This window comes from Salmo salar, chromosome 15 (assembly GCF_965601325.2).
Source record: "Salmo salar chromosome 15, fSalSal1, whole genome shotgun sequence".
NCBI classification, from domain to species: Eukaryota; Metazoa; Chordata; class Actinopteri; order Salmoniformes; family Salmonidae; genus Salmo; species Salmo salar.
This window is the reverse complement of record NC_138305.1, coordinates 2,195,482-2,215,000: the sequence shown is the minus strand read 5'-3', so window position 1 is coordinate 2,215,000 and position 19,519 is coordinate 2,195,482. Positions and strand designations below refer to the sequence as shown.

At 41.7% G+C, this 19,519-nt stretch overlaps 1 protein-coding gene across 2 annotated transcripts in view; it reads left to right on the top strand.

The window, feature by feature from the left end:
* The window catches only part of LOC106592780 (kremen protein 1), a 132,284-nt gene extending 116,657 nt beyond the window's left edge, over window positions 1-15,627 (top strand). Inside the window, exons 9-11 of one of the 2 annotated variants that reach the window (XM_045695274.2) lie at window positions 8,013-8,228; window positions 9,045-9,129; window positions 9,426-15,627. In XM_045695274.2, coding sequence (XP_045551230.1) covers window positions 8,013-8,228; window positions 9,045-9,129; window positions 9,426-9,585 — 461 coding nt within the window. In that variant the 3' untranslated portion in view covers window positions 9,586-15,627. The remainder of the gene's footprint in view (window positions 1-8,012; window positions 8,229-9,044; window positions 9,130-9,425) is intronic. The other variant, XM_045695275.2, reaches the window with a different exon arrangement.
* Window positions 15,628-19,519: the final 3,892 nt, after the last annotated feature.

The window sequence follows — 19,519 nt, the reverse complement described above, 5'->3', positions numbered from 1 at the left end:
TACACAGAGAGAGAGATATACAGAGAGAGAGATACAGATACAGAGAGAGAGATACAGAGAGAGAGAGATTGATATACAGAGAGACAGATATACAGAGAGACAGATATACAGAGAGACAGATATACAGAGAGAGAGAGATACAGAGAGAGAGATATACAGAGAGAGAGATGTACAGAGAGAGAGAGAGATAGATATACAGAGAGAGAGAGAGAGAGATACAGAGAGAGAGACAGATATAAAGAGATACAGATATACAGAGAGAGAGAGAGAGAGAGATACATATATAGAGAGATACAGAGAGAGAGAGATACAGAGAGAGAGAGAGAGAGAGAGAGAGATACAGAGAGAGAGAGAGAGATACAGAGAGAGAGAGATACAGAGAGAGAGATACAGATACAGAGAGAGAGATACAGAGAGAGAGATACAGATACAGAGAGAGAGAGATACAGATACAGGGAGAGAGAAACAGAGAATGATATTCAGATATACAGAGACAGATATTCAGATATACAGAGACAGATATTCAGATATACAGAGACAGATATTCAGATATACAGAGACAGATATACAGAGACAGATATACAGATATACAGAGAGAGAGATATACAGAGAGAGAGATATACAGAGAGAGATACACAGAGAGAGATACACAGAGAGAGATACACAGAGAGAGATATACAGAGAGAGAGAGATATACAGAGAGAGATATACAGAGAGAGAGATACAGAGAGAGAGAGATTGATATACAGAGAAACAGATATACAGAGAGACAGATATACAGAGAGACAGATATACAGAGAGAGAGATATACAGAGAGAGAGATGTACAGAGAGAGAAAGATACAGATACAGGGAGAGAGAAACAGAGACAGATATTCAGATATACAGAGACAGATATTCAGATATACAGAGACAGATATTCAGATATACAGAGACAGATATACAGAGACAGATATACAGATATACAGAGAGAGAGATATACAGAGAGAGAGATATACAGAGAGAGAGATATACAGAGAGAGAGATACACAGAGAGAGATATACAGAGAGAGAGATATACAGAGAGAGAGATATACAGAGAGAGAGATACAGATACAGAGAGAGAGATACACAGAGAGACAGATATACAGAGAGACAGATATACAGAGAGAGAGAGAGATACAGAGAGAGAGAGAGAGAGAGAGAGAGAGAGAGAGAGATACAGAGAGAGAGAGAGAGAGAGAGAGATACAGAGAGAGAGAGAGATACAGAGAGAGAGATACAGATACAGAGAGAGAGATACAGAGAGAGAGATACAGATACAGAGAGAGAGAGATACAGATACAGGGAGAGAGAAACAGAGAATGATATTCAGATATACAGAGACAGATATTCAGATATACAGAGACAGATATTCAGATATACAGAGACAGATATACAGAGACAGATATACAGATATACAGAGAGAGAGATATACAGAGAGAGAGATATACAGAGAGAGAGATATACAGAGAGAGATATACAGAGAGAGAGATATACAGAGAGAGAGATACACAGAGAGAGATACACAGAGAGAGATATACAGAGAGAGATACACAGAGAGAGAGAGATATACAGAGAGAGAGATACAGAGAGAGAGAGATTGAAAAAAAAGAGAAACAGATAAACAGAGAGACAGATATACAGAAAGACAGATATACAGAGAGAGAGATATACAGAGAGAGAGATGTACAGAGAGAGAAATATACAGATACAGGGAGAGAGAAACAGAGACAGATATTCAGATATACAGAGACAGATATTCAGATATACAGAGACAGATATTCAGATATACAGAGACAGATATACAGAGACAGATATACAGAGACAGATATACAGATATACAGAGAGAGAGATATACAGAGAGAGAGATATACAGAGAGAGAGATATACAGAGAGAGAGATATACACAGAGAGAGATACACAGAGAGAGATACACAGAGAGAGATATACAGAGAGAGAGATATACAGAGAGAGAGATATACAGAGAGAGAGATACAGAGAGAGAGATTGATATACAGAGAAACAGATATACAGAGAGACAGATATACAGAGAGAGAGAGAGAGAGAGAGAGAGAGATACATATATACAGAGATACAGAGAGAGAGAGAGATACAGAGAGAGAGAGAGAGAGAGAGAGATACAGAGAGAGAGAGAGATACAGAGAGAGAGATACAGATACAGAGAGAGAGATACAGAGAGAGAGATACAGATACAGAGAGAGAGAGATACAGATACAGGGAGAGAGAAACAGAGACAGATATTCAGATATACAGAGACAGATATTCAGATATACAGAGAAAGATATACAGATATACAGAGACAGATATAAAGATATACAGAGACAGATATACAGATATACAGAGACAGATATACAGATATACAGAGAGAGAGATATACAGAGAGAGAGATATACAGAGAGAGAGATATACAGAGAGAGAGATATACAGAGAGAGAGATATACAGAGAGAGAGATACAGAGAGAGAGATATACAGAGAGAGAGATATACAGAGAGAGAGATACAGATACAGAGAGAGAGATACACAGAGAGACAGATATACAGAGAGACAGATATACAGAGAGACAGATATACAGAGAGAGAGATATACAGAGAGAGAGATATACAGAGAGAGAGATGTACAGAGAGAGAGAGAGACAGATATACAGAGAGAGAAAGAGAGATATACAGAGAGAGAGACAGATATAAAGAGATACAGATATACAGAGAGAGAGAGAGAGAGAGAGATACATATATATAGAGATACAGAGAGAGAGAGAGATACAGAGAGAGAGAGAGAGAGAGAGAGAGAGAGAGAGAGAGAGAGAGAGAGAGAGAGAGAGAGAGATAAAGAGAGAGAGAGAGAGAGAGAGAGATACAGAGAGAGAGAGAGATACAGAGAGAGAGATACAGATACAGAGAGAGAGATACAGAGAGAGAGATACAGATACAGAGAGAGAGATACAGAGAGAGAGATACAGATACAGAGAGAGAGAGATACAGATACAGGGAGAGAGAAACAGAGACAGATATTCAGATATACAGAGACAGATATACAGAGACAGATATACAGATATACAGAGAGAGAGATATACAGAGAGAAAGATATACAGAGAGAGAGATACACAGAGAGAGATACACAGAGAGAGATATACAGAGAGAGATACACAGAGAGAGAGAGATATACAGAGAGAGAGAGATTGAAAAAAAAGAGAAACAGATATACAGAGAGACAGGTATACAGAAAGACAGATATACAGAGAGAGAGATATACAGAGAGAGAGATGTACAGAGAGAGAAATATACAGATACAGGGAGAGAGAAACAGAGACAGATATTCAGATATACAGAGACAGATATTCAGATATACAGAGACAGATATTCAGATATACAGAGACAGATATACAGAGACAGATATACAGATATACAGAGAGAGAGATATACAGAGAGAGAGATATACAGAGAGAGAGATATACAGAGAGAGAGATACACAGAGAGAGATACACAGAGAGAGATATACAGAGAGAGAGATATACAGAGAGAGAGATATACAGAGAGAGAGATATACAGAGAGAGAGAGATTGATATACAGAGAAACAGATATACAGAGAGACAGATATACAGAGAGACAGATATACAGAGAGAGAGATATACAGAGAGAGAGATGTACAGAGAGAGAGAGAGATACAGAGAGAGAGGGAGAGAGAGAGAGAGAGAGAGATACAGATATACACAGAGAGAGAGATACAGATATACAGAGATAGAGATACAGATATACAGAGAGAGAGATACAGATATACAGACAGAGAGAGATACAGAGAGAGAGATACAGAGAGAGAGAGAGAGAGAGAGAGAGAGATACAGAGAGAGAGAGAGCGAGAGATACAGATACAGAGAGAGAGATAGATACAGAGAGAGAGAGAGATACAGAGAGAGAGATACAGATACAGATACAGAGAGAGATACAGAGAGAGAGATACAGATACAGAGAGAGAGATACAGAGAGAGATATACAGATAGATATACAGATATACAGAGAGAGAGATATACAGATATACAGAGAGATAGATATACAGAGAGAGAGATATACAGAGAGAGATATACAGAGAGCGAGATATACAGAGAGAGAGATATACAGAGAGAGAGATATACAGATACAGAGAGAGAGAGATACAGAGAGAGAGATATACACAGAGAGAGAGATACAGATACAGAGAGAGATATATACACAGAGAGAGAGATATATACAGAGAGAGAGATATATACAGAGAGAGAGAGATATATACAGAGAGAGAGAGATATATACAGAGAGAGAGAGATATATACAGAGAGAGAGAGAGAGATACAGAGCGAGAGAGAGATACAGAGAGAGAGAGATACAGAGAGAGAGAGATACAGAGAGAGAGAGAGATACAGAGAGAGAGAGAGAGATACAGAGAGAGAGAGAGAGATACAGAGAGAGAGAGATATATACAGAGAGAGAGAGAGATATACAGAGAGAGAGAGATACAGAGAGAGAGAGAGAGAGAGAGATACAGATACAGAGAGAGAGATATATACAGATACAGAGAGAGAGAGATACAGAGATACAGAGATACAGATAGAGATACAGAGATACAGATAGAGATACAGAGAGAGAGAGATACTGATACAGAGAGAGAGATATACACAGAGAGAGATATACACAGAGAGAGCGATACAGAGAGAGATATATACAGAGAGAGAGATATATAAAGAGAGAGAGATATATACAGAGAGAGAGAGAGAGAGATACAGAGAGAGAGATATACAGAGAGAGAGAGAGATACAGAGAGAGAGAGAGAGATACAGAGAGAGAGAGAGAGATACAGAGAGAGAGAGAGATATACAGAGAGAGAGAGATATACAGAGAGAGAGAGAGATACAGAGAGAGAGAGAGAGAGAGAGAGATACAGATACAGAGAGAGAGAGATATACAGATACAGAGAGAGAGAGATACAGAGATACAGAGATACAGATAGAGATACAGAGATACAGATAGAGATACAGAGAGAGAGAGATACAGATAGAGATACAGAGATACAGAGAGAGAGATACAGAGATACAGAGAGAGAGAGAGATACAGAGAGAGAGAGATACAGAGAGAGAGATACAGAGATACAGAGAGAGATACAGAGAGAGATACAGAGAGAGAGATACAGAGATACAGAGAGAGAGATACAGAGATACAGAGAGAGAGATACAGAGATATACAGAGAGAGATACAGAGAGAGAGATACAGAGATATACAGAGAGAGATACAGAGATACAGATATACAGAGAGAGATACAGAGATACAGATACGGAGAGAGATACAGATACAGAGAGAGAAACAGATAGACAGAGAGAGAGGAGAGAGAGAGAGAGAGAGAGAGGAGAGAGAGAGAGAGAGAGAGAGAGAGAGAGAGAGAGAGAGAGAGAGAGAGAGAGAGAGAGAGAGAGAGAGAGAGAGAGAGAGAGAGAGAGAGAGAGAGAGAGAGAGAGAGAGAGAGAGAGAGAGATCCTGTTAGGGCTAGGGGGCAGTATTGACACGGCTGGATAAAAAAACGTACCCGATTTAATCTGGTTACTACTCCTGCCCAGTAACTAGAATATGCATATAATTATTGGCTTTGGATAGAAAACACTCCAAACTTTCTAAAACTGTTTGAATGGTGTCTGTGAGTATAACAGAACTCAAATGGCAGGTCAAAACCTGAGAGATTCCTTTACAGGAAGTGGCCTGTCTGACCATTTATTGTCTTTCTTTGACATCTCTTTCCAAAACTTAGGATCTCTGCGGTAACGTGACACTTCCCACGGCTCCAATAGGCTCTCAGAGCCCGGAAAAACCTGAATGTCGTCATTCCAGCCCCAGGCTGAAACACATTATCGCCTTTCTCAAGTGGCCGATCAAGGGACAGTGGGCTTAAGCGCGTGCACTGGCCGCCCCCGTCTTTCTGTTTTTTCCTCTATTTACCGAAAAGGAGATTCCCGGTCGGAATATTATCGCTTTTTTACGAGATAAATTGCATAAAAATTGATTTTAAACGGCGGTTGACATGCTTCGAAGTACGGTAATGGAATATTTATAATTTTTTTGTCACGAATTGCACCATGCTCATAACCCTGATTTACCATTTCGGATAGTGTCTGGAACGCACAAACAAAACGCCGCTATTTGGATATAACGATGGATTATTTGGGACCAAACCAACATTTGTTATTGAAGTAGCAGTCCTGGGAGTGCATTCTGACGAAGACAACAAAGGTAATAACATTTTTGTTATAGTAAATCTGATTTTGGTGAAGGCTAAACTTGCCGGGTGTCTAAATAGCTAGCCCGTGATGGCTGGGCTATGTACTTAGAATATTGCAAAATGTGCTTTCACCAAAAAGCTATTTTAAAATCGGACATATCGAGTGCATAGAGGAGTTCTGTATCTATAATTCTTAAAATAATTGTTCTGCTTTTTGTGAACGTTTATCGTGAGTAATTTAGTAAATTGTTAGTAAATTCCCCGGAAGTTTGCGGGGGGTATGCTAGTTCTCAACGTCACATGCCAATGTAAAAAGCTGTTTTTTGATATAAATATGAACTTGATTGAACAAAACATGCATGTATTGTATAACATAATGTCCTAGGGTTGTCATCTGATGAAGATCATCAAAGGTTAGTGCTGCATTTAGCTGTCTTCTGGGTTTTTGTGACATTATATGCTAGCTTGAAAAATGGGTGTCTGATTATTTCTGGCTGGGTACTCTGCTGACATAATCTAATGTTTTGCTTTCGTTGTAAAGCCTTTTTGAAATCGGACAGTGTGGTTAGATTAACGAGAGTCTTGTCTTTAAATAGCTGTAAAGTAGTCATATGTTTGAGAAATTGAAGTAATAGGATTTTTAAGGTATTTGAAAATCGCGCCACTGGATTACACTGGCTGTTGCGTAGGTGGGACGAATTCGTCCCGCCTAGCCCAGAGAGGTTAAATTCTACAACCACCTAAAAGGAAGCGAATCCCAAACCTTCCATAGCAAAGCCATCACCTACAGAGAGATCAACCTGGAGAAGATTCCCCTAAGCAGGCTGGTCCTGGGGCTCTGTTCATAAACACAAACACACCCCACAGAGCCCCAGGACAGCAACACAATTAGACCCAACCAAATCATGAGAAAACCAAAAGATCATTACTTGACATATTGGAAAGAATTATCCAAAAAGAATGCTATTTGGCCCTAAACAGAGAGTACACAGAGAGTACACAGAGAGTACACAGAGAGTACACAGTGGCAGAATACCTGACCACTGTAACTGACCCAAGATTTATTATTTTGGAACTTGTGTGAGTGTAATGTTTACTGTTCACTTTTTATTGTTTACTTCACTTTTATTTGTCCATTTCACTTACTTTTGTAATGTAAACATATGTTTCCCATGCCAATAAAGCCCCTTGAATTGAATTGAAAGAGAGATAGAGAGAGCTACAGAGAAAGAGAGAGAGAGCTACACTGAGAGAGAAACAGAGAGAGAGAAAGAGAGACTCCCCTTGAGAGACTCCACTTGAGGCTAAGGTGGATGGATGTAAATTCCAAACAGTATGTTACTACATCCATAGGGTGCTGAGTGGTGCTATGGTAATTTCCCCCTCAGTTGAGGAAGATAAACGCTCTTAGATGACGTCTGAGGAACGAAGCAGCGGCAGCGCAGCATTCTGTTGTGTGGAGACAACTCAAACTGTAGTATTTGGTTTACTTCTGGTAAAGATTCAGTCAGGTCACCAGTCATGGTAGAGATAAGGAATGAGATTATCTTCCAGGATGTTTCGTCATCTCATAAGGACTCAACATTTTCCTGATTTAGACATCCATGTCTTGACTTTTAGTATTTTTATGACATGAAGAAAACCAAGTGTTCCTGGTTTGGGGACAAATGCAGTAGCAGCCACAGGTAGACACATGGAAACATTCTGATGTGTGTTGTTGTTATTGTTGTTGTTTCAGCTCTGAGAGGCCTGGACACCAGGCCTATGTATGAGGAAGAGGAGGAGGAGGAAGAGGACACCAGTACGGTGGAGCCTCAGCTGGGAGGAGTAACGGAGAAGACTAACGGTCGCTCCTCACAGATCCTCTACGTGATAACATCCAGTCCTGGTAAACCGGACCACAACATGCCAGGTCAGTGGGTCGGACCCAACGGTACCAACGGATACACCTCTAGTATGTAGACATCATCATCTCTCTTCAGCCTTCCCTCCGTCTCTCTCTCTCTCTCACCATACCTTTCTCTCTGATAGGGGTTTGTACTATTTCCACTCAGGGATTTGTACCATTTCCACTCAGGGGTTTGTACTATTTCCACTCAGGGGGTTGTACTATTTCCACTCAGGGGGTTGTACTATTTCCACTCAGGGGTTTGTACTATTTCCACTCAGGGGTTTGTACTATTTCCACTCAGGGTTTTGTACTATTTCCACTCAGGGGTTTGTACTATTTCCATTCAGGGGTTTGTACTATTTCCACTCAGGGGTTTGTACTATTTCTACAAAGGAGGCTTCTGTCACAGGGATGTACATTAACAAAGGGCATAGGTAATACCTACTAAATCCTTTTAGATTTAACAGAAGGCTTTCTCCTATAGGGTTCCTTGTTATAGCTACGTGGTCTCACTATGTTTTCATGACATGTGCATGGATGCATTTAAACAAGTTATTGTTCACCATGTACATCATGTGTAATGAAGGTGTGAGACCTGGGCCAGATATTGTCGGATATATAACGCTGATGTAATAACGTGTGTACTAATATTTTGCCGTCAGAATATGTTCTGATAAAGGTCTTTGGGATAACATGTGTGCTGGCAGAACAAGCATGATAGTACTGTACAAACTCATATGGTCTAGATCTGCCAGACTTTTTTTGTTTTATATCTTTCTGATCTGAGGGTCTATAAAATGCCTCCGGATTCTCTAGAAGTGCTAACTGGTATGTATTCCTCAAGTCTCTGAGGTAAATTCTATGTTTGTGTGTTGTCAGAGTGGACCATCTACACTCTGGCTGCTCTCCTGACTCTGACAGTCATTGTCATGGTGACCAAACTACTGCTTCACGTCACAGTCAAGTAAGTATTACATTTCCTGTTGTTCACTGTAACTTATGAACAATAAAGTTGTCAAGTTGTATTGTACTAAAGCCTCAGAGTGTAACTGAAGTATAGTTGATGCCAAGTGATGTCTTTTGAAGGTTGTAAGAGCCACAAGCTAATGGAATTTATAACCTAATGTTACTATTCTCTGTGCGATGCCTCTGTGTCTCTCTGTGTCCCTCTTTCTCTCCTTCGCCCTCCTTCCCTCCCATTACCTTTTTCCTCTCCCCTCCTCTCTCCTCCTCTCCCCCCTCTCTCCCCCTCTCTTCCAGATCTCCCAACATCCCGACCATCAGTGGTTCAGAGAGCTGCAGCGGTCAGAGTTCTGGGTCTGAGCCCTGGATCATCCTTTACCAGCCCTCCACCATCTCTCTTTTCAAGAAAAAGCTAAAGAACCACCATGGAGACCTCAGCCCTCTGGTGGGCAACTAGGGAACTGCAGTCTGGTCTACTACCGCCATCACTACTGAACCCTGTACCAGGGCCTACCGTACCAGAGCTAGCAACAGAGCTGGCCGCCCCAAACCAATGAGACTCCATGGGGCACTGAGCTACAAAGTTAACATGCTAACTAATGACTGATTCACTGACTCACTGAGAGACTACTACCAAAATGGTCCAGACAGGGCTGTCTGTGTCTGCTGTGTACAAGGCAGGAGAGGAGAGTAGATGTACAAACAGCTCAAGGTGGACATTTTACTGCAGGGCACTCATATTCTTGGGGTTCTACTTCCATTGTCTCTACGTGGATGTCTGATAGATTATTGAAGTCCTCCTCTAAAGACAGGGGTTGGCTGGGGCCAAATCAGATTCCAGTTTCCACGGGACTCCTCCAGAATGCAGGTCTCCCATTGTAACAGTTTCCAAGTGGGGCACAAAATGGCAGACTACGCATCTCTCCTCATTTAATAATCTGCGAACAACAAAGGGAGCCATGCATATTCCCTGTCAATGACTGTAACTGGTGTCTCACATAGAAAAAGGGTGTTGAATCCTGATCGTTATCAAGGGACGAGGACACCAACCTCTTCATATTACGGTACATGTAACTCTAACTCAGTCATGTAAGTACAATTAATACCACTATGGACAATCGGCAATTATTGAACCACAACAGCCAGCTAAGCCTGAAAGGGATCCCATTTCCTCTCAGATAGCAATGAGTTACCTGTAGCTATGGTGTGTTATGTAGGCCAGTGTTTGATATAGAGAGAGAGAAGAGAGGTGACTTACCTGTTCTATCTGGAGCGAGGAGAATAGATAGCATGAGTAAGTCATAAAGAAAGAAAGCCTGTGCCACTGCTGCATAATGCCTAGACTGAATAACCAAATCTAAAAAAAAGACATGCATACAGAGAAAAAAACACTTCCTCACTCTCTCTCTCTGCCACACTGCCTCTGGAGGAAACCATGTCAGATGTCTCTCCCATGACTTGGGGTGGACGGAGGGGGAGAGGGAAGTAGGAAGGAAACAGAAGGAGGAGAAAGGTAGAGGAGAGGAGGGTGCCGTTTTCAGGTCCCGAATGGTCATTCTGATTCCCATGTAAAATAGCCTTTTGAGTGATTAAATATTAATATCACCCATAATATTTGTGGGGGATTTGAAACGCTTGCGGATGGCTAACTATGAGGAAGTTTGAAACGCCTATGTCAAGAAACTTAAATGCAGTGTTGCAGTAAAATCATCTCAAGCTAATTTGGATATACACAAAACAACATTGACATTGCATAAATGATGTTAATTTTTTGCACATCTCTCGTTTGGCATGTCTCTTGTGATGCGATCCACAGCAGAACTGACGGATGTGTTGACATGACAACTACATCAGAGTTTTGAGCGTTCCATGCTGGCTGAAAACCTAGCTAGCCATTAAGTAGCTAACACCAGCCATAGATGAAAGAGGAGACATAAGTATCTTTGCCATAGATGAATAAGGTAGACTTTTATTTATATTGGCTGACACCCTACAGTCAAATATTGGCAACAGTAGAGTAGCTATCTAGCTATATAAACAACGCCCCTCCAAACACACCTTCTCCGATGTTGGTTACAAGGTGGTACTCATTTAAATTAGGTAATAGAATATCATGTTACCATTGGTGTATTAAAATGACAGAGTTAGGGAGATGTCAACCTATACCCTTAATAATTCCACCTCCTTAATCCAAGTGTTTGACATCGGGGGGGTGGGGGGTCATCCAATTATCATCGAATTTTATGAAAAGCATGATTTTGACCTTTAAAATGCTCTCTCTCGTCCACTCAGCTGTTGGTTCTGATCTGGTTTGACTGGCTATGTCCCAAATAGCCCATAGGGTTCTGGTCAGACGTAATGTACACTGCTCAAAAAAATAAAGGGAACACTTAAACAACACAATGTAACTCCAAGTCAATCACACTTCTGTGAAATCAAACTTTCCACTTAGGAAGCAACACTGATGGACAATAAATTTCACATGCTGTTGTGCAAATGGAATAGACAACAGGTGGAAATTATAGGAAATTAGCAAGACACCCCCAATAAAGGAGTGGTTCTGCAGGTGGGGACCACAGAGCACTTCTCAGTTCCTATGCTTCCTGGCTGATGTTTTGGTCACTTTTGAATGCTGGCGTTGCTTTCACTCTAGTGGTAGCATGAGACGGAGTCTACAACCCACACAAGTGGCTCAGGTAGTGCAGCTCATCCAGGATGGCACATCAATGCGAGCTGTGGCAAGAAGGTTTGCTGTGTCTGTCAGCGTAGTGTCCAGAGCATGGAGGCGCTACCAGGAGACAGGCCAGTACATCAGGAGATGTGGAGGAGGCCGTAGGAGGGCAACAACCCAGCAGCAGGACCGCTACCTCCGCCTTTGTGCAAGGAGGAGCAGGAGGAGCACTGCCAGAGCCCTGCAAAATGACCTCCAGCAGGCCTCAAACGGTCAGAAACAGACTCTATGAGGGTGGTATGAGGGCCCGACGTCCACAGGTGGGGGTTGTGCTTACAGCCCAACACCGTGAAGGACGTTTGGCATTTGCCAGAGAACACCAAGATTGGCAAATTCGCCACTGGCGCCCTGTGCTCTTCAACAGATGAAAGCAGGTTCACACTGAGCACGTGACAGACGTGACAGAGTCTGGAGACGCCGTGGAAAACGTTCTGCTGCCTGCAACATCTTCCAGCATGACCGGTTTGGCGGTGGGTCAGTCATGGTGTGGGGTGGCATTTCTTTGGGGGGCCGCACAGCCCTCCATGTGCTCGCCAGAGGTAGCCTGACTGCCATTAGGTACCGAGATCAGATCCTCAGACCCCTTGTGAGACCATATGCTGGTGCGGTTGGCCCTGGGTTCCTCCTAATGCAAGACAATGCTAGACCTCATGTGGCTGGAGTGTGTCAGCAGTTCCTGCAAGAGGAAGGCATTGATGCTATGGACTGGCCCGCCCATTCCCCAGACCTGAATCCAATTGAGCACATCTGGCACATGTCTCGCTCCATCCACCAATGCCACGTTGCACCACAGACTGTCCAGGAGTTGGCGGATGCTTTAGTCCAGGTCTGGGAGGAGAACCCCCAGGAGACCATCCGCCACCTCATCAGGAGCATGCCCAGGCGTTGTAGGGAGGTCATACAGGCACGTGGAGGCCACACACACTACTGAGCCTCATTTTGACTTGTTTTAAGGACATTACATCAAAGTTGGATCAGCCTGTAGTGTGGTTTTCCACTTTAATTTTGAGTGTGACTCCAAATCCAGACCTCCATGGGTTGATAAATTGGATTTCCATTGATTATTTTTGTGTGATTTTGTTGTCAGCACATTCAACTATGTAAAGAAAAAAGTATTTAATAAGATTATTTCTTTCATTCAGATCTAGGATGTGTTGTTTAAGTGTTCCCTTTATTTTTTTGAGCAGTATATTATATAGGGAGTAGGGTGACATTAGGAACACACACTGTGTTTAAGCCTTAAGTATCTTCTACTGTAGGCTTCTCTCTCTCACTCCCTCTCCCTCACCTTTGCACTCCCTCCCCTCCCCTCTCCACTTGCTCTCCACTTCCTTCCTCTTCCCCTCCTCCCTGTGTTTCTGAGTCTATTAGTTGGGATCCTTGTCCACCCTATAACAGACTACGTCACCCTATGACATACTATAACAGACTATGTCAATGAGAATTACAGTAGAATGGGTGAGACTTAATTTTTTCCCCAGTTTTCTTTTCTATGTGGTCTTGTGTCCTCTCGGACATTACTGAACATATTGTTCTCTTTACGTTGCCACTTGATTACAAGGAGGGGGTAAATCATTTACATTTACATTTTAGTCATTTAGCAGACGCTCTTATCCAGAGCGACTTACAGTAGTGAATGCATACATTTCATACATTTTTTTCTTACTGGTCCCCCGTGGGAATCGGACCCACAACCCTGGCGTTGCAAACACCATGCTCTACCAACTGAGCCACACGGGACTGTTGTATATTGTGTAATTCAATGTGACATATGTCCTGCTCTTTCAAAGCGATGGTGAAATCCATCAGTCGTTAGTGTACTTACTCATGAACTGCAACTTAGCTGGGAGGCTGGAGGGTTTTCCCCCCAATATTCAGCAGCTTCAGATTCCCACATTCAGAGGGCTCTGCAGACCCAAACAACCTCACTCAACTCTCAGCTAAACCACAAATAATATGGGGTGAATGAATAAAAGCCCTCATCGGTAGTCCGCTGTGTTAGCAGACAGCAGGTTAATGACACTGGTTCAGTTCACTGTGTTTCTGTAACCTTTGAGGACACGTGAAAGATCACAATGCATTAATGTGCCTCTGGCATACAGCAATTTGTAATTCCATAAAGATATGTTAAACCATACCAATATGAGATATATGTTTATACATATCAGGTTTTATATGTATAATAATGTTAGGATTCTATTTCTATTGGTCAAGCACTTTTCAGTTTCTCTTTCCCACCAATCAGAAACACAGCCAGAGCTGATTCATCTGGTCCAAAACGTTCATGCGCTTCCATCTGCCTCTAGGTGTACAATGATAGATAAATAGTATTTCATCCAGTTTGGTTCTTATCTGTTCTGGAAACCAAAATCATTTGAAACTTTACACAGTTCTGTTGTTCTGGAAAACAAAACCATTTGAAACGTTACACAAATCAAATCAAATGTTATTTGTCACATACACATGGTTAGCAGATGTTAATGCGAGTGTAGCGAAATGCTTGTGCTTCTAGTTCCAACAGTGCAGCAGTATCTAACAAGTAATCTACCAATTCCCCAACAACTACCTAATACACAGTTCTGTTGTTCTGGAAACCAAAACCGTTTGAAACTTTACACAGTTCTGTTGTTCTGGAAACCAAATGGCAAACATTACATTTAGAGCACCTGCTGCAACAAAAGGGTTACAGTTTATATGCAAAATTGTAATGGCTGTGTCCCAAAGGGACCCTATTCCCTCTATAGCGCAATAGGGTGTCGTTTGGGATGGAGTCATTGACACATTGGAATGAGGGATAAGATTTACAGTAGCCTAGGTGTGCCTGTGACTTAATAAGGGGGCCTCGCCTCACAATACAGGGAACGTTCCTCATTTTCCCTTCTGATGTTTGTCTGCTGGGTGACCTCATGTTTTACTTTGGATGTCTGCTCATCAGTAACTCATGTTAATTATAGCAAGACAAGAAAGAGCACGTGCCCCTGGGTCTGTGCTGTTCAGAGCAGTTCATGCTGAGAGGTAGAAAGAGAGCGGAAGAGAGGGTAAGGGAGACTGTGTGTGTGTGTGTGTGTGTGTGTGTGTGTGTGTGTGTGTGTGTGTGTGTGTGTGTGTGTGTGTGTGTGTGTGTGTGTGTGTGTGAGAGAGAGGAGTCCTTGTTAAACATAGAAAATAATCTAATCTGACAGTTTAAATCTAACAAGGCCATATCTGTTTGGATAGCCTGGTGAAAAATACCAACTCCATTCTCTCCCATGTCCTCCAGTCAACTGGACAATTCTACAGTACCTTATAATAAGGGAAGTTGTCTCTTCTTATTAGCTGTTGTTCATCTAAATGTTACACCGTAGTAGGGTTGCAAAATTCCCAACTTTTCCACAAATCCTGGTTGGAAGATTCCCTGAATCAGGGGGTTGGTTATAAGCACGAAATCCGGAACCCTCCAACCATGATCCGGAACCCTCCAACCATGATTTCTGGAAAACCTTGGGATTTAGGGAAAGTTCCCAGAATTTTTAAACCCTACATGAGTACATAGGACTTCTCGTCTCATGAACAGGGTTTACTATGTGATATGGGGCAAAATTTGGTTTTGGCGGGGAATACTAAACATTGTTTTAATGAAAATTGTAAATTAAATAGTGACATTTTAATTTATACAGTAAATTATTGTTATTTTGTATGTGAATGGAATCTAGTATTTTGTATAAGTGAAGTACCTTTGTAGTCTTATTTAATGTGGTTGCTAAATAAATACTGCATGCATGTTTCTTATCCCCATGTCGAGACTTGATTTTTTTTACCTTGGTCTGTCAATCCTGCATACAAGACATACCCAACTCATTTTAGGAAGAAAAAATATACAGGTCTTTAGTTCACTCTCTGGATTTACAACTGATGTACTGAACTAGGCCATGGTTATGTAGCCTACATGCAAAGAGAGATGCAAAGTAACAGAAGAATCTAACAGTGGAGATAGCAAATGATGTACAAAGAGAAAAATATTGTAGTATATAAACATTAACACACTCACTGTAAACCTTCAATGACATTTTACTATCATGAAGTACCTCTTCTTAAAGTTTTAAACATGTCCTTGTATAGAACTCTCTCTCCCTCTCTCCCTCTCTCTCCCTCCCAATTCAATTTAAGGGCCTTATTGGTATGGGAAACAAATGTTAACATTGCCAAGCACCAAGTGAAGTAGATAATAAACAACAAAAATTAACAGTAAACATTACACGCACAGAAGTTACAAAAGAATAAAGACATTTCAAATGTCATATGTCTACACACAGTGTTGTAACAAAAGGGACAATAAATAAATATGGGTTCTATTTCCAATTATGTTTGTTCTTCACTGGTTGCCCTTGTGGCAACAGGTCACAAATATTGCTGCTGTTATTGCACACTGTGGTATTTCACCCAGGGTTATCTCTCTCTCTCTCTCTCTCTCTCTCTCAAATATGATCCTCTTCCTCCCTCTCTCTCTCTCAAATATGATCCTCTTCCTCACTCTCTCTCTCTCTCAAATATGATCCTCTTCCTCCCTCTCTCTCTCTCTCAAATATGATCCTCTTCCTCCCTCTCTCTCTCTCGCTCTCTCAAATATGATCCTCTTCCTCCCTCTCTCTCTCAAATATGATCCTCTTCCTCCCTCTCTCTCTCTCGCTCTCTCAAATATGATCCTCTTCCTCCCTCTACTGGTGGCACACTATACTTCCCTACTAGTTTGTAGCGGTAGGCCCAGCAGAATGAACACAATATTCTGTAGCCGCTCTATTAACTCAGAATAGCATGGGGGGTCTGTGACACTGACCTCTCATTAAAACAGAGGGAGGAGAAGAGGTGAAAGAGACTGAACCCCTTGCTGTCACACAGTCCCAGACTACAGACTCCTTCCTCGCTCCTTCCTCGCCTTGCATCTCTGCACTGGTCCATTGGTGCTAGCTGGCTATTGTCAGGCTGTAACACAAATCCTGAGACTCTCTCTCTCTCGTTCAACTCAATCCACCGGGTCCCTATGGGATGGCTATGGCCCTGTCCCCCTATTTCCCCTGTCACCTTCACTGTAGCAGAGGCCATGAGAAAAGACTGGTGCCAGCATCTCCCTCTAAACCTGAGATCTAGCCTGTAATTAACCCAACAATGGATACAATGGACCTGGGTGTCCTGTTACCATGGAGAAGAGAAATGGTTTGTCAATGAACAGGCTGGAGAACAAAACCCGGCACTTTCAGCCCTAAATCATAAAGCGGTAAAGAAGTCAGAGTGGGACGGTTATAACAACAAGATCTCATAGTTTCCCTTCGAAATTCAACGTATTGCGGATCGACTTCTATTTTTGACAAAATACTTCTGCGGGGTTACAGGGTTAATTCCACATAGTTACAGGGTTAAAACAAGGGTTAAGTTTAGGTATTGATTCTGAGTGGTTAAGGTTAGGGCCATGGTTTGGCTTAAAACTTAAAACAAACAAAACAAACAAACAAAACAAAACAAACAAACAAAACAAAACGGGCTATTATAGTCAGGTATCAACAGTATTCACAGTATTATTGCGGCTTACTAGAGTATTGTGAATTAGCGCAGTGGTTTAAGCAGCACGCTCTGGCTCCGAGCATCACGAATCCGCTCCCAGTGTTGGGCATTAGTTTTTCATTTATTGGGGGTAGGAAGGCATCCACGTTCTCAGGACCTTTTCAAATGTACCAAATGTTTCTAGTGATCTGGGTTACAAACCCAGACCTAAAATCCCCAAAAGTCCCCACAAGGATGGTAAAACAAGGAAAATTCTCCCTCAAGGGGTTAGGTTTAGGGTTAGGGTTACAATTAGGGTTAGGGTTACAATTAGGGTTAGGGTAAGGGGTTAGTGGTTAGGTTTAGGAGTTATGTTTAGGTTTTGGCTTTGGGTTACGGGTTATTGTAAGGGTTAGGTTTAAGGGTTAGGGTAAACAGGATTTTGAATGGAAGTTCATTTTAGGTTTGCACGAGGACAGAACATAATGTGTGCGTGTGTGTGTAATTGTGCGTGTGTGTAATTGTGCATGCATGCGTGTTTATGCATGCCTGCGAGTGTATGTGTCTCAAAGTATAATGTCTTTACAGGTCGATTTTCAGTTTTGTGAAAGTAGAGCAATTATTTTTAAAAATCAAATCAAAGTTTATTTTTCACTGGATACAACAGGTGTAAACAGTACAGTAAAATGCTTACTACATATGCCACGTTCAAAACATCTGGGAACTCAGATCTAGGAATTTTCCGACTTCCGACTTCAACTGGTAACTCGATGGAAAATCGTTTTGAACAGTCATCCAAGTCGGAATTCCAAGTGGGGAACTCAGGCATCTTTCTAGAGCTCCGGCTTTCCAACCTGAAGATCACTGACGTCATGACAAATTTTTTTTCAGAGTTCCCAGTTGTCTTGTGCCACGTTCAAAACAACTGGGAACTTTGAACTTGGAAATCTCTGAATTCCCACTTCAGTGCGTTGAAAACAACTGGGAAAAAACAAGCTCCGACTGAGTTCCCATTTGTTTTGAATGCGGCATTAAAAGCAGCAACACTACGCTGGGTGTTAAATACTGACCTAGTATGATGTTGAAATTGGATCAAAATTAGTAAGATGAGGGAGATAAAATGTTTGAAATATTTAACTCAAATAAAAATAAAAATAAATTGTATATATTTCCCTTACATATATATATATATATATATCCCTTACATACTTCATTGAAGTATACAATCAATGAAAACGTTGAATACATATGACGACGGTGTGACACAATTAAATAAGATTCAACATGGCGGCCTCCATCAGGTTGCTCGCCCCGTTTGAGGTGTCGAAAATGGTGAAGTCTGTCAGAGTGACCAGGAGTGGTCTTATTTTGTTCATTAATTGTATTTCTAAGAACAGAGGAAGATTGCAGTGGGCCTCAAAATAAACCACACAACAGAAGTTTTGTGCTTTGAACTTCGGAGTAGAGCACCCGTCAAAGGAGTCGTCTCAGGGGTGATGACGGATGTTCAGGTTGAAAACCTGAAGAGAATTCCTGGTGTGGTTGGTGCCCGGCGTCTGATCCGCTGGGTGAATGAAGAAAAATAAGAACGTCTGTTGTTTTTTGATAAAGAGAAAATACGTACGGATGTGAAGCTTAGTTATGTAAGATACGCTATAAGTGTTTTCGTTCCCAAACCACTGCAGTGTAAGTACTGTAAAGCATTTGGCCATGTTTCAAGTGTGTGTAGAAGAACAGAGTGTACTGAAGAACGGTGTGGAGAAGGATGACTGTGTTGCTATTGTGGTGGGGATCATTATCCCGAGTTCCTGGAGTGCCCTGTAAGGGTGAAGGAGATTGAGGTGGCAAAAGTTAGAGCGACCAATCGAATCACCTCTGCGGAGGCCATTAAAATAATTGAGAAAACAAGTGATGCAAGTGAATATATGATAGTGGATGCACCACAGCCTGTAGTAAATGTTTGCTGCCAGTCAAAATATGTTTGTGTCACATTCTGACCAGTAAAGGGGTTATTTGTTATTGTAGTTTGGTCAGGACGTGGCAGGGGGTGTTTGTTTTATGTGGTTAGGGGTTTGTTGGGATATGTGTTTATGTAGAGGGGTGTTTGTTTAGAGTGTTCTGGGATTTTGGTTAATGTTCTATGTTA